Source organism: Trichosurus vulpecula, chromosome 7, assembly GCF_011100635.1.
Source record: "Trichosurus vulpecula isolate mTriVul1 chromosome 7, mTriVul1.pri, whole genome shotgun sequence".
NCBI classification, from domain to species: domain Eukaryota; kingdom Metazoa; phylum Chordata; class Mammalia; order Diprotodontia; family Phalangeridae; genus Trichosurus; species Trichosurus vulpecula.
Genome location: NC_050579.1, coordinates 50,721,828 through 50,745,574, shown reverse-complemented (window position 1 = coordinate 50,745,574; position 23,747 = coordinate 50,721,828). Strand labels below are relative to the sequence as shown.

Sequence of the window (23,747 nt, the reverse complement as noted above, 5' to 3'; positions counted from 1 at the left end):
GCTCCAGTGTCTTTGGCAAGAAAACCCCAGAAATGGAGTCACAGAGAGTTGGAAATGACTGTAAACCACTAAGAAACAATGACAGCAAAAGGTATACTTAGGGATGAGATGTTCCTAGGATCATAGATTTGGAGCTGGAAAGGACATCAAATATCATTGAGTCAAAGTCCTTCATTTGATTGATTAGGAAACAGGCCCAGAAAGATTAGTTAACGTGCCCAGAGTGCTCCTGACTCTAGGTACAGTACACGTGCATAAGAAGGTAGAAATATATGTCTGGTTTCTCTCATGGCAGCAGAGAATAATGCAATGGTCCAATCCAAATATCCTTTCAGTATTGTCTTGCCTTTTTTATTTCCTTGGAGTTAAGACAGATGCTTCCAGGGAATTAAATGCTGTTTCACTCTTCGTTCATCAAATTTCATTTAGTGAAAAACTTGTGCCCATGACTGTGTGGTATGGTGGACATCTAGTGTGGAGTACTACATGTGGAGACCAGTCATCTGAGATCAAAACCTGAGTCTGCTCGAGTCTGCTATGTGACCTTGGGCAAATTGCTTAGCCTTTTTGAGACATATTTTCCTCCTGAACATTCCCGAATGACGTGAGGGCCTCTAAAGTTCTCTCGAGCTCTAACTCTACGCTCTGTCTTTCCTAGGCATCTGATACTACTGAAATCTATCACTACAAACACGAAGGCTCACTGCTATGGACAACGGGGACTATGTAACTCAAAGGGGGGTTCAATACACCAAGAAGTTGTCAGAAACTATGAAATAAAATCCCAGGCCACACTGAATGGCTTGGTAATTTCATTTTTTGGTAGTTTAGGTCATGCCTACCTACTGAAAACATTTTAAAATGGTGCAATTTAATGTTTTCAAATCCTCTTTTAAAAAGTCAAGGGGAGGGGCAGCTAGGTAGCGCAGTGAGTAGAGCACCGGCCCTGGAGTCAGGAGGACCTGAGTTCAAATCCGACCTCAGACACTTGACACAATTTACTAGCTGTGTGACCTTGGGCAAGTCACTTAACCCCAATTGCCCGGCCTCCCCCCCTGCAAAAAAAAGTCAAATGGGAATGGATTTGCCTATTCAAACATGTGCATAGGCCAATCAATAAAAAAGAATGGCTGAATATACTGTGGATTTTTTCCCAAAAAATTGAATAGTGGGAGAAATAATGGCATATATTGCAAAACTATTGAGAGATTTGAGGGATAAAAGAGATTGACTTATAATACTCTGCAAACAAGACAAAATTTCAAAACTATATGATCTAATGACCAGCACTTGAAAGGCAATACTCTTTTTTTGGGGGGGGACACTATTCTTAATTTGGATTTTAAGTACCATACTGTATAGTTTTTAGTAAATCCAGATGTAGAACACATACAATCTCAATGGCATACTAAGGACTAACATTTATCACTGCTTGTTTCCTAGTCCTCTATCCTTATAATTGACAGCAGAGCCTAATTTATTTCTGTGTGATGTTCACCCCAGCATTAGGTTGATTCTAAGTGGCCTAATATTACCAGACAATATAGTATAATGGAAAGGGCCCTGGATTTGGAGTCCAAGGGCTTGGGGTGAAATCTTAGCTAGGATATTATACTTTTCTGAGTCTCAGTTTCCCCATCTATGAAATTAGGGGGTTGTAGTAAAATAATTAAATGCTCTCTAAGATCCTGGTTAGTCCCAAATCCTATTTAATGAACATGTAGCATACCTGCATTTTAGTAAGGCATCTGAATGTGTGTCATGTTATCCTTGTAGACAAAATAGAGAGATATGAGCTATAGGAGAACACATTTAGGTGGAGAGAGGACAGGCTGAATGACTGGACAGAGAGAATAATTCAAAACGTATTTGTCTCAGCTTGGAGGTGGGTCTCTAGTAGAAAGTCCCAGGGATCTGCCCTTGGCTTTTTGCAGACTTTGTTGTTGGTGGTGTTATGGACAACTTGGATGAAGGCACCTTTGCTGGTGACAAGGATATATGTTAAGTTGGAAGGGATAGATAATAACGCATTGCTGGGGGCAAGAAAACTATAATTTGTCTTAATGAGAATTTCATTCTTCAAAAAGTAGAGGAAGAGATAAGGAAAATGCTATTCTGTGCCACATCCTTACCAATAAGGAAAAATGCTTGCTGAAGTAGAAATGTTGGGAACTTGGAAGGAAAAGACAGCTCCATAAGAATCCATGATAGAGAAAGGAGAGGAAAGTTTGGCAAATTGACATGTACCCTAGTTCTGGGAAGAAGCTATTTTGAAGTGGTTAGAAGATGAGTATCATACCAAGGTTTAAAATTATACAGCAGCATTAGCTCAAGAGGGATAGAAATTTCCCAAGAATTAAGTTATGAAGACATAGACAAATGACCCCATTAAGGAAAAATAGGAAAACTGTCTAAAAAGATGAATGTGAATGCATAGGAAACTCACAAACTTAGATTTTCTTTTAGAAAACATATATACAGGACTGATGTGAGGATTAATAAGATATGAGATCCATTTCCTTGGCTTCAATTATCCTCTTCTCAAACTTATCTCCAACTCAAATATCTCTCTTGAACTCTAGGCTCGCATCACCAACTAAGTGCCAGGTGAATATTTTCACCTATATGCCTCATTTAAATAAATATACCCCAAAGGTAAACTCATTACCCTCCTTCATTTCCTTCAGACTTCCCAATTTCTGTGGAGGTCACCTCCATCCTCTCATTTACTTTGGTTCATAACCTTGGAGGCAACTCTCCTTATCCCCCACACGCGATCATTTGCACTGTTCATTGAACAAATACTTATTAGGAGCCCATTTTATATAATCAAATCAATTAGCAAGCACTTATTAAAATGCCTACTATGTGTCTGGCATTGGGTGGGTGCTAGGAATGCCAAGACAAGCAAAACAGTTCCTGTCTTCAAGGAGCTTATATTCCATTGAGGGAAAAAGATACCTGTTAGTAGTATAGACCAACTAGACACGATCTATTCCCTCAACACACCCCTGCCTTCCTGCTTTCACATCTTTGCTTCTACACTGTTCCTTGTGCACATAATTTCCTCCTTCCTCTTTCACCTTTTGAATTTCCTCTCATCCTTTAATGTTCAAGTTGACAGAAACTTCCCACAGCTTCCCTTTTGGTAACAAACTTTTCTTCTTTAGGTAGCACGTAGTACTTTATTTTTTGCAGTTTTCTAACATTCCTAACATTCAATTCAAAAAGCATTTGCCGTGTATTACTGTGCATTAAAATTATCTGTGTTCATGTTTTGTCTTCTTACTCAACTGTAAGTCCATTGAATGTAGGGATCAGGTTTTATGTAAACTTTTTAACTCCATCAAGCCTAACACAGTGCTCTGGAGAGAGAGAGAGAGAGAGAGAGAGAGAGAGAGAGAGAGAGAGAGAGAGTGTGTGTGTGTGTGTGTGTGTGTGTGTGTGTGTGTGTGTGAGAGAGAGAGAGAGAGAGAGAGAGAGAGAGAGAGAGAGAGACAGAGAGAGAGACAGAGAGAGAGACAGAGCGAGACAGGGAGACAGAGAGAGAGACAGAGAGAGAGACAGAGCGAGACAGAGAGACAGAGACAAAGAAACAGAGATGGAGACGAGATAGAGACAGAGACAGTGAAAGACAGAGAGAAAGAGAGAGGGAGCAAGCACAGGCTGCAATATCTAGACAATAAGAAAAGATGGGAAAAATAGGATTAAAAATGTGATGGGCTGGTAGGTCATGTAGGAAGGTCATGGGATGACAGGTAGACTGGAGAAAATGAGGAAGGCCTCTAAGACACTAGGTGAACCCCTGCTGGTGAACTTATGAAAAGACATATACTAGAATTACAAAAGATAGGCAGGCATGAAAGGGTGATGATCTACATTGATGCTGAACATTTCAAAATCTATGAGATCACAAATCCATTTTCATATCTGACTATTAATTCTCTTGTTGTCTTTGGACTCATATACTTATACACATATCCATGTCCTTCTTGTCACCATGTCCTGGCCCTGTTCTCATAATCAGACCATGGGCCTCTTCCTGACCCTGCAGAACAGTCTGGACTACTGGTGTTGAGTTTCATTGGTTTGGAACAATCTATTGTCATCTGAAGTGCCCACTTCTGACCTAAGTTCATATTTTTGTTTGTTTTGATTTTTAGGAATTCTTCCTTTCTTACCTCTACAAAGTGTTTTCTGCACAATTTCTATTTATAATGCTTTTCTCCCTTTTTCATCTCTGGGCAATGATTCATCCCTGTCTATAGTCTACAACTAGAAATTCTCTTTGAAGCAAGATTTTTCCATACGAGTCCCTAATCGTTCTTAAAGAAGGCTGGAGTGGGTTTGATATTACTGGCTTTTCCACAACTTGTGATTTTTATATTTATATGTATCAAGTTGTATTAATTGGTTCCAGATTAAAATCATTCCAATGGATCCCACTTTTGGGGGTTACTATTTTGAAAGAAGTTTTAACTGTGGTTGCTAAGAGTCCTGGTGCGGACCTCTGCTGGTCTCTAGGCATTTCTTTCACAATTGATGTGGAATGGAAAAAGATATGCATATGCCATTATTCACTTTACTCTTTCAGGTCTGCACTGGCAGTAATATCTTCAAAGAATTTCAACAAGTTCCTAAAACATGACCTTCCCTTCCAGAAAATCATGTTAGCTGGGCTCGCCTGACTCAAGCTTTTCTTTTCTTTTCTTTTTCTAAGCATCCTTTCTCTTGATCTCTTACAGCAGTTTTTAATACTTTCCTTATAAGTGAAGTTAAACTAACTGGCCTGTAATTTCCTGGTGTGTCCCTAAGCTCTCTCTGAAATAATGACATTATGTTGGCTTTTTTCCAGTTCTTCCAAGGATTTTTTTTTGTTTTAAAATGCAGAATTGGAAATGCAAGAGAAAGCTTCCTGTCTCCATTTTCCTTAGCCTCTTCCATGACATACTACATGGGCTGGCCCCCATGGATTTGCCATTTTAATAACTCCAAACTGCTTAAATATTTTTACAAATTATTTATTCCTATTGCTAAAACACGCATATTTGACCATTTTTCATTTTGACAAGGGATACCCCCAAAGTAAGTAAGGGCTTCTATTTCTATTGCAAAGACTGTCAATGGGAACAGAATTTCCCAAACTAATTTGGGAATGCTCTGGGAATTGAAATGTATTGACAGAATCCATAAATCTTAGTCCAGGGGGCCCTGTCTGAGATAAAGGGAAGCTGGAGAAATTCTGGGTTAAAATAAAGGAAATTAAGACAATTTTCATGTGAAACATCATTGCACATAATAAATGGTTTTGATATGTACATCATTTCATATTGACTGTGTCAGAGGTAAAGCTATCACTAGCATGGGCAATTTCTTAGTGTATCCCTGTGGATGCTATGTGGAAGACCAATGGTTTGGGAACAGTTGAATTAGAGGCATTGTCTGAGGAAGGAAATACTAGCAATCTGGTCAAGGGAGGCAACACATTAATGAAATGTCTTCTATATTGTGAATTGTTGCAAATAACACACGAAGAGAAAAACTTGGAAACATGCAGATATGACATAGTGGAAAGAAAACTGGAGTGGCAGGAGGGAGAACAAGGTAACGGTGCCAACTCTGCCCCTAGGCGACGGTGTAATATTGGGCAAATTGCTTCATCTCACTGGACCTCAATTTCCACATCTCCAAGAGAAGATGGTTGGACTTGATGACCTCAAAATTCTCTTCTGGCTCTAAGATTCTGTGAGCTATGATCTACCTGCTTTATTTCTAGGCAATATGAAAAGAAGAAAAACACAAATAATATATTTGGGTGGGGAGCTAATCCAGCTGGATGGCAATTCAATATAACAATACCGAAAAGCATCTATGGGAGAGTGAAAGCAAATTAGAAACGAAGATGCGGTATTCTCAACATATATTACTTAGCTTGGGTTTATCCCAATACTCTCAGGATGAATATCTGAAATAACTTTTCTATAAGCTGGTCATTCAATTATGAAATAACTTCAATAGAGGAAGAGGCATTCCCACTAAGACATTTAAACTAAACTGCGTCAAGTGGGGGTGGAGGAAATTTATATATAGACATAGATATACACACATACATACACATATGTACACACACATATATGCACATAGATACACATCAACACATACATGCATATATACACATATACATATATGTACCCATACATCATTCTTTTATTGCTAGGAGTAAAGAGAAAATTTAGTAAGAAATATATAATCTGCATAAATGACTTAAGTGGCACAATCCAAAGGACTGTCCAAATTAGTTCCTGTTAAAGAAATGTATATAATAGTAAAAGCTTGCATAGTTCTTACTATGTGGCAGGCACTGTTAAAGCGCTTTATAATTATTATCTCTTCTGAGCCTCATGACAACCCTGGGAGGTAGGTGCTAATATTAGCTCCATTTTATGGATGAGAAAACTGAGGCAAAAGGTGTTAAATTACTTTCCCAGGGTCACACAGCTAGTAAGTAATTTAAGACTGTATTTGAACTCAAGTCTTCCTGACTCCAGGCCTGGTGCTCTATCCACTGCATCGCCTAACTGCCTATGTATATGCCTGTCTTATGAAATCTGTGGGGATCTTTGCTATTTAAAGTTTTTTGTTTGTTTTTGGTAAAGGTATTTTTGACACCTGATGTTCTGATTCATTCTCACCTTAAGTTTTCATCATTCTGTGCCATATATGGGTAAACATACATACACACAAATTTATATATATATATATATATACGTATATGTATGTATGTGTATACATATACACATTACACACACACACACACACACACACACACACACACATACATTATTTTATTCTTTGTATTTGTATCACCAACATCTTGTACAGTGCTTGGCACATAGTAAGTACCTAATAAATGTTGATAGATTGATACACATGTTGTGGCCCATTTGCAGATAGGCCTCCCGAATGGACCCTTCTCAAATGTGGAGAAACATTACGAGTCATTAAATAACAAGATGGATTGTTGGTTCTAACTTCAGATGAGCAGGATAAGCAAATCTTAGTGCAAATGAGAATTCCTATAGCTTTCTCCAATTTTCTAACTCAGCAGCTTTCAAGTTCCTCAAAGCTGTGCATCACACAAGTACCCACTAAGAGGTTTCATTGTGTGGTCCATGTAATATCACACAAATATGGTGACTTCATATTTTCAATGTTAATGAACTTCTTTCAAAGAATGCTGATATTTTAGTTGGTTCTAAGTGACATATATGTATATACATATACACATTTATACACACACACACATACATATATATATATATATACATATAAATATGTATATCTTCTCTCTCTCCCTCCATATCTCTCTCTCTCTCTCTCTCTCTCTCTCTCTCTCTCTTTCTCTCTCTCTTTCTCTCTACATATATGTATGTATATACATATAAATAAATAAATTTGGTAAGTATTTGAGATGCTAGTCTCTTGGAGCACATAAAGACTTAAGGCAGCAGAGAATCATGTGGATTACCTAGTTCGACCTCTTATTTGACATACGAGGAAACTGAGGCCTGCCATGGTAAAGTGACTTGTTCAAGGCCAAACAGGTAGTAAAGAGAACTAGAATTTAGACTCTAGTCTTTTTGGTTCCAATTCTGTGCTCTTTCTTTCTACTATTGTCATGCTGTCAACAAGGATGGTACAGCTTAGTCGCGGAAGATAAGTCGCGCCCACAAATCCTAACAATGCTGGATAAATGCACAAGAGGAGTACAAAGTGCTGAGAGTTTGGAGGAAGGAGAGATGCTTTTTGCTTGGGGAGATGAGGTGAGACTTATCAGAAGCTTTGGCCTTCAACTAGACTTTGAAGGATGGTTAGCATTTTTATAAGGAGAGACTGGGAGGGAGGAGCAGCAGAAAGTACTTTAGGCAGAGGAAATAGCATGTCCAACTGAGTAACTTCAATGTATTAATACAAGTGATTATAATGATATATTTATAGTGAACTTATTTTTTGTCAAGTGTTTTCCTTACAAAAATTCCTTGATTTAGACAGAATAAGTACTCCCATTTTACAGGTAGGTAGGAAAATTGATGCTAAGACCTTAGATAACTTCCCTATGATCACACAACTGCCATTAAGAGTTGGGGTGGGGAGGATTTAAACTCAGGTCTCCTGACAGGTGATAAACAAAGAGAAAAATACACACACACAGAATATATGTCGGGAGACTTTATAAAGACTGAAGAAAAGGACATTTGTCGATATTTGAAAATACTTATATTTGTCATATATTCACATATTGAGGCTTTAAAATGTAAAATTCAGCTCAATCATTTAGAAATTATTTAAGTGCTTAACTATAGTTCACTATTCTAGGTGATAACTGGGAATGCAAAGGCAAGTGAGACTTAGTTCCTGCCCTAAGGGGGCTTTCAATATAGTAAAGAAGAAAAGACAAGTACATAAATAATTGCAATAAAAGCACAAGGAGGATGGACTATAAAGGGTACTTCATTTACCACAAGCCCTGGATTGGGGGGAAACAAGTCTGACAGGGGAGGGTGAGGCTTCAGAACTATGTCACTCAGAAGGCCATGTCTGAGCATAAAGGATTTAAAAGAAGACTGGGAGATATTTCCAAATAGATAAGTGTGTCCATAACTTGAGGCAATATAGCCATGGTGGCATAGAGGAAGACCCTGGGGGCAAGTGGCAGAATCAGGGGTTGGGTAGGGGATACTGTAAGACATGCATGTCTTAAAATATATGTCATGAAATAGCCTCCACCTTCTTCCCCCAACATGGCAACTTGCACTGGGATTGATTGCATTTTATTAGCCTGTGGTAGTTGTTTCTTACTCTTGCTGAGCTGAAGATACTGAGAGATCAATCAGAAATGAGTGTGGTGTTCCCTGGGAGACACGTGTTGAGGAAAATCTAGGGCAGTTCTTTGGAATTAGGGGTTGTGAGAGTTGAATATCTGATTTATTTCTACATTATTGACTTATTCTGCTTCAGTAAGTGTCTTTGATTTGGATCTGTGGCCATCTGATTTGGTGTAGTAATTGAAACATCGGTGGGGGCTCATCAACTTCAAGTGTATCAGGGACCTCTCACAACTGTGAGAGGAAGTCTGAGAGGTAGGTGAGGTGGGATGTGGTAAGAGTCATCAAAGAAGTACAACCAGAGAACTACAAGGAACTATGAAATTTGGAGGAGGGAACAATCATGGCTGTCTGGGGAGAAGGATGTGAAACTCCCCAGAGCATCAGTAGAATGACAGCTGCCATTAAAATGTCCATATTAAAAAATTTAAAAAAATCATCCTGTCCTTTTGGAGTTTTTCCCAGTACTTGTAATCTTCCAAATTACTATTTCAGTTTTTGTCCAGTTTGCTGTGAAAAAAACATTTCCCAGTTTGCAGCTTTAACTATAGTCTTACAGTAATAGTATTAACTACTGTTATTATCCTAAAGTCAATAGTACCTGTCTCAGGTAGACGATACTATTCCAATAGAATAATATTTCCTTTTCCAGGTATCCTTGGAGAATGACATGTGGCCCGTATTCATTTTCTGGTTAACTGAAGCTTACCCCCACAACAATTTAACATTTTAGCCATTTTGGATGGAAATCTTTCTAAAATGAAACACAAATTTTGCTATCTACTTAAGAGTATGATATAGAATATGACTTTTGGGCAAATCATTTCATTGCTCATGAACTCAGCCTCCTCATTTGTAAATTGGGTTTTGGATGATTTCTGTGGTCTGTTCCAGCCTTAATATTTTTTTGATTCTATAATTCTATAACATGACTTTTTCTTAGTAATGCAGGGTCATCAATGAACATCAGTTACTATACTGTGCTTTAATACAAGTAAATAACTGTCATGGGATTTTGAGTTCCGTTTAGGGACATATATCTCCTTACAAAATAGCTCCATGTTATTACGCTTTTTGATTTCTTTGCTTGCTTTTTAAGTATTTTGGACTCTTTTCTTTGTGAGTATCCCATATGGTAAGTAACCCATGACACCTTCTGCAAATACAGATGGACAACTCTTCTGTAATTTAGAGTCTTATAGAGTTGCTTAGAGCAGAAGTGTCAAGGGCACACAACACTTCTGAGAGTGGCCTGATCCTCTTGTGAGAAATAAATATTTCTCTCTTGTATTTAATAATTAATGATTGTACTAAGACCAACATTTTCCCCTTTTCTTCTTCCTCACCAAGAAACCAACCAGTGTGGGAAATCTCTTTTAAAGGTTTACTCAGGTCAAGATTTAATAAGACAGTAAAGGAAATTTTAAGTTTGGGCTAATGGGAGGATTCTTGCTCATGGTGTTTGCTCAGACAGGAATGGGGAAATTTTGATTCTCCCTTTTGTCAAGACAGGTGATACGGATATCGATGTCTCTTTGACTAAGATTTGGGTGATCCAAGTCATGTACCCTAAGACCCTAATTTTTACATTGCCCACCTTCCATTGTGTTAATCAGAGTTGATTGGTATCCTTCAGGAACACCTACTCTTCAAAGTACATATAAACTGTGAGCCCATCCTCATGAGGGGTCTTTGGTCTAAGATAGGTGGCCAAATGACCATCTTTTTTATTAATAACATATTGCCTTGTTAATAAAATGATTAAGTTACTCAGAAATTGTATTTCTCAGAATTTTTTACTCATCACAAAGTAGATGGGAAATATTTAACAAAATAAATAAAAATACAATAAAACACAGAAAATATTGCATTTTAAAATGAAGTCAATATGCTGCCACAGAGATACTTATGTAGGGATTAGTGGCCTTCATTTCTATTTGAGTTTGAGGCCACTGGCTTAGAGAACTAAGAGGTAAAGTTATTTGTCCACTGTTACAAAGCCAGTACGTAGGGCAGGAAATGAATACAAATATTTCTGACTCCAAGACCAGCTCTCTATCCACCCCACCATGCTGCCTTTCTTATGATCTTTAAATTTTCCACTTCTAAAATGTGATAGGCTAGGGAACAAGATATTTGATTTAATTCAACAAGCTTTATCAAGTGCATACAATGTGCAAGACATTATGCTTGATGGAATTATGTGTAAAACAAGAATAGTCTGAGCAAGGACCTAAGGGATTTTCCTATGAACAAAGTACATGAGTTTTAGAACTTGTCTCTACAACATCTGTCTGAGCCCTTACCATACATACCCTTTTCCTTAAGTCCCTTTTGTATACCAGGTCTGAACTTTATTTATTGACTTTGATCCCCAAGAATTAACCTTTTTCTACTTTCCTGCTACAGACTTAGGCTTTCCTTGTGGACTCAGATTGTGGCTTTTTCTGAATGACCCAATTATTTCATTTATTTTGCCTGCTGGGATCTCATTTATTACTAAACTGTGCTCTGGACTATTGAGGTGGCTGTACAAGTGATCCCCAGATAAATGGGAGATTACTATAAAATAATATTGGAGATAAACTATTATCTTTGCAGAGTTCATATTTTAATTTGGACTGTTTTCTTTCAGAAATAGGTAATCTACATAATAACCAAATAATTGATTGGGTAGGAGTAGATGGCTTCTGAAGTTTCTTGCAATTCTGAGATTCTAGTTAATTGGGTCAGCTAACCAGCCAAACAATTAATTAGTTTAGCAAAAGAACAAATTGGTGGTCTAACTAGTTTGATCAAATATCCATCTAGGAATTTACCATGCCATGAATTATGGGGCAGTACTCTCTTTGTTTCCTCTAAAATTTTCCTCCATATAGAAAATTGAAGAAGTGATTTAATTCAGACTCCAAATACTGAATAGGTCTCACTATATAAGGAAGACAGTGCTAAGGAAATATATGAAAGTCAAAGTGAGAATCAAACCTACTTCGTGCTAGTGTCATAAGGCTCTTACTACCCACTGAGCCATGCTTGGCAACATCATAGTTAACAACTGGCACCAATTGCTATCTCATTGCTTAGAATTCATGATATTCAATGGGCAATAGATTGAGGGAATGACTTTCTATTTATTATGCATAGGGCAGAGCATCCTTGGGGCAAAACGGTGGACTTCGAGAGTCAGATAGACTAGATTGTTTATTTTTATTAATGGTGAAGGATCTCCTCAATCGAAAACTGACTGATTTCTTTAAAAAATGATATCTCTTCCATTGTTCAGACATGATAGACCTTAGAATATAGGAGGTAAGATTGGGGAAACGGCTAAGGAACAACTTTGGATACTAGGAATAAAGTACATGGCTAAGATCATGTAACCCAACTTGATGAGCAATACAAAATAGGTATTTAAGACCTAGGTCTTATGGGCTTATTATCTTTGCCTTGCTCTCCTGGAAAAGGAAGCAGAGCTCTCTTCTGTGGTTCTCTTATCTTCTGGAAGATGGAGAAGTAGAGAGAATGGCAGCTCCGTTTCCCTGTGGGCAGAAGGCTACTCTTCTAGTAGACAGAAGGGTAACAAGCAGTCTTTTTTGTCCATTTTATTTCTTGTCCTCTGTATTTTCTAGGAGTTGGGAAGTCCCTTTGGCCTAGGAGAGGCCTGGGAGAATATTTCTTTTTTAAGGAATATTCATGTGTCATATATTTAAGATCACTGTTTTTATGGTCTAGACCTGTGAATCCATCAATATAAGGGAACTCTCAATGTAAAAATTCCCTCCACTGTTGCAGATGGCATCTATGTAATTTATATGTTAGATTATTACCTGATGCATTCATTAAGAGTTTGAGTGGTTCGTGGTCACTTGGCTTATGGCAAGGCAAGAGCTGACTCAAGTCTTCCTAACTTTAATTCCAACCTTCTAGTCACTAGTCCATGCTGTTTTTGTCTAGGATTCTACTAAGAATTTTATTTTCATTATTTTGATAGACTTGCATGCTTGTACCTAAGCTAGGAATCTCCTTAACAATCCAAGTATTTCATAGGTTGGCATTTACCCTAGATTTGTATGTTCATTATTGAACTAAAAAAATTCTCCTTTGGTCCATGTGCTTGATAGTTCCCTATATATCAACACACACATATACACATATACATATATATATATATATATATATACACATACAGACACACACATACATATATAAAATACATATATAGTGTGTATGGATATATGTATATTTATGTAAATATAAGTATACTATATTATATATAAATGTATATGTATATATGAAATGTATATGTATGTATATATATGAAATACATACATACATACTTTTTCCCTTGAGCAAAATTGTGTCATTATTTTGTGGGTCTAATCTTCAAGTTATTCTAATGTTTGATGCTTAGAAGGCCTAAAGAGTGCTGGCCTCAGTGTATTCGGGATACAGCAGCTCAGTAATAGTAAAGGTACCACAATCCTCACCCTGGTCTCAAGTCACATACTTAAGAATGCTCCACTCTAGCCAAGACTTGGAAAAATGTTCTCTTGGAACAAGATGTCCCTTGTTGCTCCTCTTACTTCTCTCTTTGCCAATGTTGCATCTCTCTGATTACAGAGGCAGCTTCCCTCGGAAATCATATTTGGAGGGAACCCTGGTCTCAAATAAGTGGACATGGCCATTGCCACCAACTCTGTGTTTTCTGAAGTGATATCTCAGAACAAATTATGGAAGGGCTGATAATCAAGAGGGATACTGCTTATGCCTGTGAATATGGATTTTCCTTTTATGTTCTTTACTGATTTTGCTCACAGAATGTTCCATGACATTAATGAATATCTCGTGTACCAAAGGTCCAATTCCTGCCTCATTCTTTATTCTTCTGGAATCGTTCAGAGAAGGGTATGTGAGAGGGTCAGGGAGGTTCACTGCCCAAATGTTCCAATGGAAGGGCCTGGTAGAACCAGATGTGAAATGGACCTCCCCGGAGTGAAGAGTATGCAATTGAGGGGAGCCATAGCACATATTTGAGGCTAGAGTTTTTCTAAAGTAGCTTTAGGTTTGCCATGATGTGATATTCCACAACCAAGTCAAAAAGTCTGTTGGGATTACATGTCAAAACATGCATGCTATCATTTCTGCTTTTAAAAGAGCATCTTTGAAGTAGAAAGCAGCCCTCAGTAGGCTAATGAGTCCCAGCATAGGAACTGGGCACTGCTTACTGTAGTGTGTGCTGAGAAAGAAAATTCCAATGATTTAAATTCAGGTATCATGCAAAACTCCAGCCAGAGTTCAAATACTTGGTTAAGTCTTTATAACAAAAGATCCAAGGTGTATTATATATCTCCATCAAGTTAGAGCAAGTTCATTTCCATGATGAGAAATGTCCATAGAGAGTTAATATTAAAAAATTCACAATCCACCAATAGTTTTGTTGCTATTCAGTCATTACAGTCATGTCTGATTCTTTGTGACCCCATCTGGGATTTTCTTGGCAAAGATACTGGAGTGGTTTGCCATTTTCTTCTCCAGATCATTTTACAGATGAGGAAACTGAGGCAAACAGGGTTAAGCATCTTGTCCAGTCACACATATACTAAGTGTCTGTGGTTGGATCAATAGTAAATAAACCCAAAGGGTCACATTAAGACAGTACTCAACCATTTCTACAAACGGACTGAAACTAAAAAACAAAAAAACCCTAAAAATGAACTTAAATAAAAAAGAACCCTGTTTTGAAATCTGCCAAGACCTGAGACACATTAAAAAAGTTTATTAGTCATCACCGGGCCAAAATACAAATAAGTTCTTTTTAGAAGAATCCAAAAATCTTTATGCTCTAGGTCTGCAGGAACATAAAACTCTGCTTGAGAAATTTTTAAGCAATCTTCTAATTAATCACAGGATTTTATAGCCTCTCACAGGCTGTAAGTTAAACTTTAACAAGGCAGGGCCAAAGGAAGTCCTGGTGCACTGAGCATGGCTGGGTCAACCAAACCAGACCTTTATGTCAAGCAGCTGCTAGAGACAGAATGGGCCATGAATCTAGATGGTGGCACTTTAATTCTTACACCGATGAAAGGGGGGAGGTGAAACATGCAAATAGCCTGGAAACTGATGGGAAAGCAATCAGCAAGCAAAATATTTCTCCAGGGCTTGAAAAAAAAATACATGGAAGGCAATGTAGGATGGTGGGAAGAGCCCTGGCTTTGGAGTCAGGGGACCTTGGTTCCAATCCCATTTCTGACACTTAATACTTGGTGTGACCATGGCCAAGGAACTCAAACTCCCTGGTCTCAGTCTCCTTATGTTTAAAATGAAAGGGTGGGGTCAGCTGTACACCAAGGTTCCTTAAAAATATATCTATGATCATATATGCACATTTTCCCACTGTGATCTTTGTGAAACTAGTACTATGGGGTCATTATGCGATCTTTTATAATATATGCTCCTACTCAGAAATTTTCTTTAAGAGAAGTGACCTAAGAACTATAGACACTATTAATAGTCAATTTTTAAAAAAGTTAACAGTAATACTTCAATGATTTTAAATATTCAGAGGTATTTTGTTTGCTTGTTTTCCTTTCTTTAACCCTTATGCGAACTCTGAAAGAAAATCATATCTAATAAGAAAAGAGGTTGATAGAGAAGGATAGCTAGGATATATACACATTCATACATATATATGTATACACATATATATTACACATATCATATATATGTGTATGTATTTATATAAATATATATACATACACACACAGAGATTATCTCAATAACAGAATAGATTGCCCCCACCCCCAACCCTTACACACACAAATCACCTATAGGGAAGCTGGAAACTAGTTGGGACAAGCCAGCATCTGGCTACTTTAAACAAAGATGGAAATGGGTGTTCATTCAGTCTTTTTGTAATGCCTTGGGGCATTGTAAGATCAGAATATGAGAAGAAGTCCCTTTCTTGTCAATGACTAAATTGGGGAATATGACGATGACAGTGTTGCCTCAATTTCCATTTTTCTAAAAATAAATTTTCAGTAAGTATTGTCACCTACCTCAGAATACAAAGGTGCAGTTACAGCTTGTTTCTTTCCTTTTGCAGGTGGGGGTGGAGGAGGTGCATTGATCTGTAAGACAAGCAAAAGTATTGAAAATGAGCAGGAAGTATGGTCCAAAAGAAAGGGCTGCTTGTTATATTCAGAAAACTGAACAACTGATTACAACCACAGGGATTTTTGCTTTATCGTTTCTGCCTTTTGCTGTCTCCCAATGGTCCAAGCAATTCAGAGAACTGATTCTGGGATATTTGTATGGCATAGCATTGTCCTAAGAGGTTGTGTGAATTCTCAAATGAAGACACTGCAAAAGGAGGGTGGCAGTGATTTACTGTGGGGCATCAAAATTTCTAAGCGGAATATGGAAGTGTCTTCCTGGTGAGCCAGAGGAAGAGAAGCCCAGCCTCCTTGCTCAAAAAACCAAAGAAACAAACAAAAAACTGAAAAAAACCCAAACAAATTAAAAACAAACAAATAAACAAAGCTCAGCAATTGTCCAGAACTTAAGCCATTGAAAGCTATCAAGAATTCCTACACTAGTGTAAGAGATGGGAGAGGTGATTCCCCCTTCTCAAGCTTAGTAGATTGTAGTCACAGAATGTAGTCACAAATGATGAGGTTTTAATGTGTTAACAAGGTGTCACATGCTGTGATCCCTTTATGAGATGAGAACACCTCTCTGAGTCCAGAAGGGAACAAATGATTCACTGAGCAAGCAAATTAGCCACACCCTTGGGGCCTTTAAATAGCTAAACCCTGGATGAATTTCAACTGTGTGAAAAAGTGGGAGAGATTACAAGCCATGAGTTGCCTGTCTCTTTCTCATTATCCTCCATCCCCATTTGCCATTTAACTTTGAAGAGAAGCTTCCAGTAGGACTAATGAGTTTGTAGGTTTGTAGGGGCTAGAGTTTTTTTTTACCTTTCCGTGCTGGGAAACATAGTTCATTGTTTAGTGTTTTTTCTGGTTATTTTAGGTTTTGCTGACAAAATTATTATTTTTAATGATGGTTTTCTACATAGAAATAATTTTTAATTGTGCCTTGAGTTGGTATTTTTGTAATGGAGTGTGATATGTGAGGAGGATAGATTTGTGGATAATTGATGACATCATATTCAACTGTCTGGGAAATCTCGAAGAATCACCTAGGGTCTTAGAACTTTTTTTTTTTTAAGCTTCCTGACTTTACAGGAAGAGAAGCCCGATGGAGCTGGAACCCTTATGCTAGATGAAAACCCTCAGGAGTTAATCTTATTATTTTCAAGGAGATATGCCACTCTTCACCAGGGATTTTGGGCTTTTCTTCATTCCTTGAAGTGTAAGAAGGGGAAAGGGAAAGAAGGCAATGGATAGAATGCTGAGGCGTTGGGTCAGGAAGACCTGAACTCAAATCCAGCCTTAGACACTTACTAGATGTGTGACCCTGGGCAAGTCAATCAGCCTCTGTTTGCCTCAATTTCCCCATCTGTAAAATAATAGTACCTACTTCATAGAGTTGTTGTGAGGATCGAGTAAGATAATAATTGCAAAGCAATTAATGTAGTGCCTAACACAAAGTACTACATGAACGTTAGCCGTTATTACTATTACTGCTTCTGTTGTTATACTAAATTAAATTCAAATAGCATAATTTGTTCAGTCATTCAACAATGGATGGGCACCCACTTTATTTCTAGTTCTTTGCTACAACAAAAATTACTGATAAAATATGCTTGTACTTATGGGTCTTCTTCCTCTTTCCTTGAGCTTTTTGCAATGCCTACAATCTGCACTGCCCCTCCCTGGATCAATTGTCCCAAGTCATGGGTCTCCAGTCTTGCAACTGCATTATTAATGGCTCTTATGCCTATGTAGCAACTTGAAAATGCAAAAGAGCATAAATGTACCTCAAGCAAGAAGATTTACTGCTTCTGATATCCTTCTGAGTGCCTCAAGTGTGCCAAAGAATGTGTTAGCAAAAGTTCCCGGGATAAGAAGTCTAGCTGCTATTAGTGATAGCAATCCTTTTATCTTGTTGTAAATAGAACTGTTTGGACCACAACCTTCTTTCTGACTCTAAGGAGGCTTTTCTTGCATATGCCCAGTCTACCATTGACACCCATAAATCCTATGCCTCATGGTAGGCATGAAGGCGCCCGTTTGGGAGACTGCATGGACCTGCTTTTGAGAGAAGACATCCTGTGTTGCCCTGCCATTTGGGTTGGAGCAGACTCTTTCCATTGGTGAAATAGCCAGAACTAGCTGTGTTTTTAAAAATACTCGACTGGGACAGTCTTGCTCTCTCCTTCTGCCAGCGACCAGGGCAACCTTCCTCACTATTTCCTTTTAGGTCCCATGACCCAGAGAATTGTTTTTGGGGTTTTGCTCTGTTACAATATTCTTTCAATTGTAGGCACCAGGGACCTGGGAGCTTGAGCCATAGTGACCTTTGAGGCAGGATTCTGGGTTGGATGTTGCTGGTAGCCCAGCAGGAAATCCCTGAGAAGCTAAGGTACTAGGATACAGTCCTGGGGGCTTTGGATTTTGGACTTGGTGGGACTGTGCTATATACAAACTGAGTTAATCTGTCACCATCATCCCCTTTCTTCTCTAGAGATTGAGGTAGTGTTAAGGGGGATTATGGTCCACAGAAATTGAAAAGGATATTAGTATATGTTTTCTCACCATACCTTTGAAGTAAATATTCCTTTGTAAAAGCTAATGTAACTGTTGAGTAGTTAAATTGAACTGGTGTGTAGGGGATGCCTAAAATTGGGAAAACACAATTGGTAGAGGTTAAGGCCAATAGCAGAGAGACTAGGCAACCCCAATGGCTTTGAGGCAGTAGGGGTTGGGGCAGTCTGTTATACTGCAGTGGTAAGTTATGTGTATTTTCGTCCATAAAATATGGCCATATGTCTTAAAGCAAAAATAAATCCCATGAAGAATAATAACCATGCTTTCCAGAATATATATATGTATATATATATATATATATATATATATATATATGTATATATACTACTCAGTTCCAATGTGCCTGTCCTCCTCCTTTCTCTCCAATAGTTGTCATTTTCTCCCCACCCCATCATTTTTACAAATTTGGTGAGTGTGAGGTAGGATCTCAGGGTTGTTTTAATTTACATTTCTCTTATAATTACTGATTTGAAGCATCTTTGATATGGCTGTTGACAGATTACCTTTCTTCTTTTGGAAATTGCCTGTTCATATCCTTTGACTATCTTTTGGAGAATAGTGTGGAAATTTCTTAATTAGCTGTAAACAAAACTGCCCATTTTATATTTTGTGATCCTCTCTATTTGTTGTTTCATCAAAAAGCTTTCCTCTATCCATAGATGTGAAAGTTATCTTTTTCTCCTATCACATAATTTACTTATGATATGCTCATGTATCTATCTGGAACTTATTGGGGTATATTATATTACCTGATTATCTAAATTTAATTGCTTTCAGACTACTTCTAAGATTTCTCATAAGTTTTTGTTGAATAGTGAATCCTTACCTTATTATCTGAAATTTACCTCTGTGAATTTTAACAATTTTATTTCTATTTTTGGTCCTGGCTTTTTGATGGGTTGATTTTCTAATTACATTTTGGCCACAATTTATTGACTTGATTTTGGATTCTTTTATCACTAAAAGTGTTTGGAGAGATATATTTTCCCCTAAAGACTACTTTGGCTACATCGTAAAAGTTCTGGTATGTTGTCTCATTGCTGTTGTTTTCTTTAATGAAATTATCTAAAATTTCTATAATTTATTTTTTGACTCAACCATATGTTCTTTAGTATTAAAGTATTTGGTTTTTATAAGGTTGTTACAGATGATAATTTTATTGCATTGTTTTATATTATAATGTGAGTCACTTGAGGACTGAGATAATATTTTAAAAATTTCTTTGGCTCCCCAATGTTTAGCATAATGCCTGTCTCATGGGGCTTAATAAATATGAACTAACTATAAAGGATGTGCTTACTAATTCTGTTTTACTGTTTTTGCTCATAAGGTTTTATGCCCTTGTATATAGTTAAATTTTTGTAAAGGTGTCATGTAGATATAAGAAAAATTGTATAATCCTTTCTATTTCCATTTAGTAATCATCAGAGGTCAAATTATCACTAACATTAAAAAAATTCTATTCAGGACCTTAACTTCTTTTTGATTTTTTCCCCTCAGATTTGTATAGCATTAAAAGGAACACAGGGGTCTCCAACTATTATAGTTTTGCCATCTATTTGCCCCTGTAGTTTGATTATCTTTTCCTGCAACTAGATACTACACCATTTGGTGTATTTATATTATGTATTGATATTATTTCATTATCTATGGTGCCTCAAAGCATAATGTAGTTTCCTTGTTTATTTCTTTTAACCATGTCTATTTTTACTGTTGCTTTGTATGAAATCGTGATTGCTATCCCTGCTTTTTTAATTCATTTGATGAATATTATCTGCTCTAGCCCCTCATTTTAAATCTGCACGAATCTTTATGTGTCACTGTAGTACATTTTTGGATTCTGTTTTCTAATTCTTCCTGCTTTCCTTTTCAATTTTGTCGATGAATTCATAACATTCTTATTCACAGTTATGATGGTTGAATGCATATCTCCCTTCATCATAACTTCTCATATTTTTATCTCTTTTCCACCCATGTCACTCTTTACAAAGGAAGAGAAAGAGAAGAAATCTGATACAACATTCCTAATCTATAATTGAAATTCTCTTATTTCTAATCGTATGCCCCTCTTCCTTTCACCAACGAGAGACTGCGAGCTCCTTCTTCCTCAATATTTAGTCCTTCTTTTTGATAAACATTCCAGTAATGAATTTTGTTTTGCTTGTAATTATTCCTTACCTACATTTATTCTCCTTGCCTCATGTCCCTACCTACATTCCTGTTAAATTTAATGTACTTTTCACCAAATCATTTTTGTGTGTATGTATTTATGTATGTGTTTTAACTTTTCATTGTCCATCAAATAAGAGTCTTATGGGATGCCTATTGTGTTTATCCCTTTCTCCAAGTTGCATATTATTTTCCTACATCAAAATTCATGCAAAATATTAATTTCCTTTTTATTTTCTAATGTATTCCATTACCCTCCCGTTATTTCTACTCCTAAAATCAAAAAATACAAAACTATACGCAGCTCTCATATGAGTCTTCTTTAGTTTTTTGTAACCCCTGAATAATTTGGATTCCAAAATAGATGCTTGCCTGTCTCCTCCCAATAATATATAACTGCTTCATCATTGGTTACTGGTTTCTAATTTATTGAGTGTATTTACTTTTTTAGGTTCCTGTTGATTTCAGTGCTTGCATGTCAAAGTTTCTATTCCTCTTGAATGCTCAAAAGTCCTCTATTCTAATAAAGATATAATTTCTCCCTGTAAGATTATACTCAGCTTTTTTAGAATAAATTATTTTAGCTATAAGCTTTTAATTTCTTATTTTTTTTATTTTGGTGATTTTACTTTCTGCTCTCCTCTTTTTAATCAGGTTGGATAAAGGTTTATCAATTTTGTAAGTCTTTTCAAAGAACCTACTTTTAGTTTTGTTTTTCAGGTTTATAGTATGATTTCCAATTTATTTGTTTTTCTTCTAATTTTCAAAGATTTTTCTTTTGTACTTCTTTTGGATTTACTCATTTATTTTCTATTTTAAAAATGGATAGTCAGTCCATTATTCATCGCTTTTCTATTTTGTTAATGTAATATTTTGGAGATATACACACATGTATGTATACACATATGTGTGTGTTTATTACTCTAAGGACTGCTTTAGCTACATCCTAGAAATGCTGATATGCTGACTCATCATTATCACTTTCATAAAATTATTGATTTTTTTTTTACTCAGTCATTTAGAATTTCACTATTAATTCTCCACTTAGGTCTATGTCTTTTGTTTGTGTTCCTTGAATTACTATTTTATTTTGTTATGTTCTGTAAAACATGTGTTTAGTATTTTTGAATTTTTTCATTTCTCTGAAATTTCTCTGTGTTCCAACATGTACCTCATGGTACAATGAAATATGTACATTTTCTATCAGTTCTGTTCAGAAGGTGTCATAATTCTTTTATCTCTAACCCCTCCAACAATTGGTTTAAGTCCATTTTTTCCTTTTTTTCCCTTTCTGTTATATTTGACCAACAATTAGAGATGAACTTTAAAGTCTCATACAATTATTTTATTTTTATCAATGTTTCTTCTCCTCCTTCTCCTTCTCCTTCTCCTTCTTCTTCTCCTTCTCCTTCTCCTATTCCTCCTCCTCCTCCTTCTCCTTCATCTCCTCTGCCCTTCTTCTTCTTTTTCCTCCACCTCCTTCTCCTTCTCCTTCCTTTTCACAATTCAGTTAATTTGTCTTTTATTTAGGTGCTATAACATTTAGAACATACAAATGTAACACTGATATTTTTCTCCCCTCCACCCCCCATTGTAGTTCCTTACAATATCATGTAATTTCCTTGTTTATCTCAGTCTATATTAGAATTTTTGCATTTCCTTTGTCTGATAACATGATTGCAACTTCTGCTTTTTTGGATTTCCCTGATGCATAGTAAATTTTGTTCCACCCTCTTATTTTTATTCTATACATCTCTTTGGTATTTAGATGCCTTTTTTTAAACAACAAATTGTGACATTTCATTTTTTTTCATCCAATGTGGCATTCTTTTTCGCTCTATTGAACAGTTTAATCCAATATATTTACAGTTACGAAAGTTAGGTTTATGTTTTCCTCCTGTTGTGTTTCTAATTTTTTCCCCAAAATTAGGAATCTTTTTTGTTTCCTATTTCTCTTTAAATTCAATGCCCTGCCCTAACAATTAATTGTGCTTAATTTACTTTAAGGAAATCCTATCCTCACAGACTCTCTTTTCTATTCCCTCAACACCCTCCTCTTCCCATCTGTCAACTCTTTCTCTAGTTTTTCTTATATTTAGTCTTGCCCTTCTTTCCTCCTTTTTTTCTCTTCTCAGTTAAGTGGCTAATTCAAAATCTTCCTTCCCCTTTTTCCCCTCCCTTCAACTTCTTTTTTGGCTATTTTTCCACAAATTTTTCCAAGAAGGATTTGTTCAACTTGCTTTATTCATTTATTTTCCTTACTTTCTGTCAATTCTTAACTTTCATTTGTTAATTTATGGTTTTTATGTTTATTTTTACTTTGGTTTTTTTGAGTTCCTCATAGCATTAAAGTTTACAGTGCCAAGTTTAAGCTTTCTCTTTTGGACAATTTTTGGGTTACGGCTTTTATAGATCTTTCCCTGTTTTTCCTCTTGAGCTTTATTCTTTTCTGTGTCTCCCAGGAACTCAGGAAGATGTGTCTTCCTGACCTAGGGCTGGACACTCTATCCACTGTACCACTGAGCTATCAACTGATGGAGGAGTAATGAGGATAGAAGTACTGCTCCATGGCAAAGATTTCCTTGGTTTTCAAATCATGCATTTCAAGTATATTTCTTTTTTCACAGTGCTTAGCACAGTGCCTGGCATATAGTAGAGGCTTAATAAGTGTTTATTGCTTGATTATCAATGGCAATTCTCTTTCTCAAAGTCCATGTTGTTTCTTCTTTGGGTCAATATCCTCCCACTTTTGTAGGGCTAGTTGCCCCAAGAACTTTGTTTTCTTTTTTCCTGAAGCAAGATTTTTTCCATAGGGGTATGGTATTCAAATCAACTATTCTCCTTGTGTACCAGTTCCCTGTAGATTGTACCCATTGTAAGGTTTCTAACATTACAGAATATATGTCATGGGAGTTCTTTTTTAGTGGCACAACTTACTTTCATTTGTTTGAGATATCCTTTT

At 36.7% G+C, this 23,747-nt stretch overlaps 1 protein-coding gene across 1 annotated transcript in view; it reads right to left on the bottom strand.

Annotated features, from left to right (window-relative positions):
* SPAG17 (sperm associated antigen 17) overlaps positions 1-23,747 on the bottom strand; it is a 263,389-nt gene that overhangs the window by 199,169 nt on the left and 40,473 nt on the right. Inside the window, exon 3 of the mRNA XM_036767111.1 lies at positions 15,941-16,012. Within this exon, the coding sequence (XP_036623006.1) occupies positions 15,941-16,012 (72 nt within the window). The remainder of the gene's footprint in view (positions 1-15,940; positions 16,013-23,747) is intronic.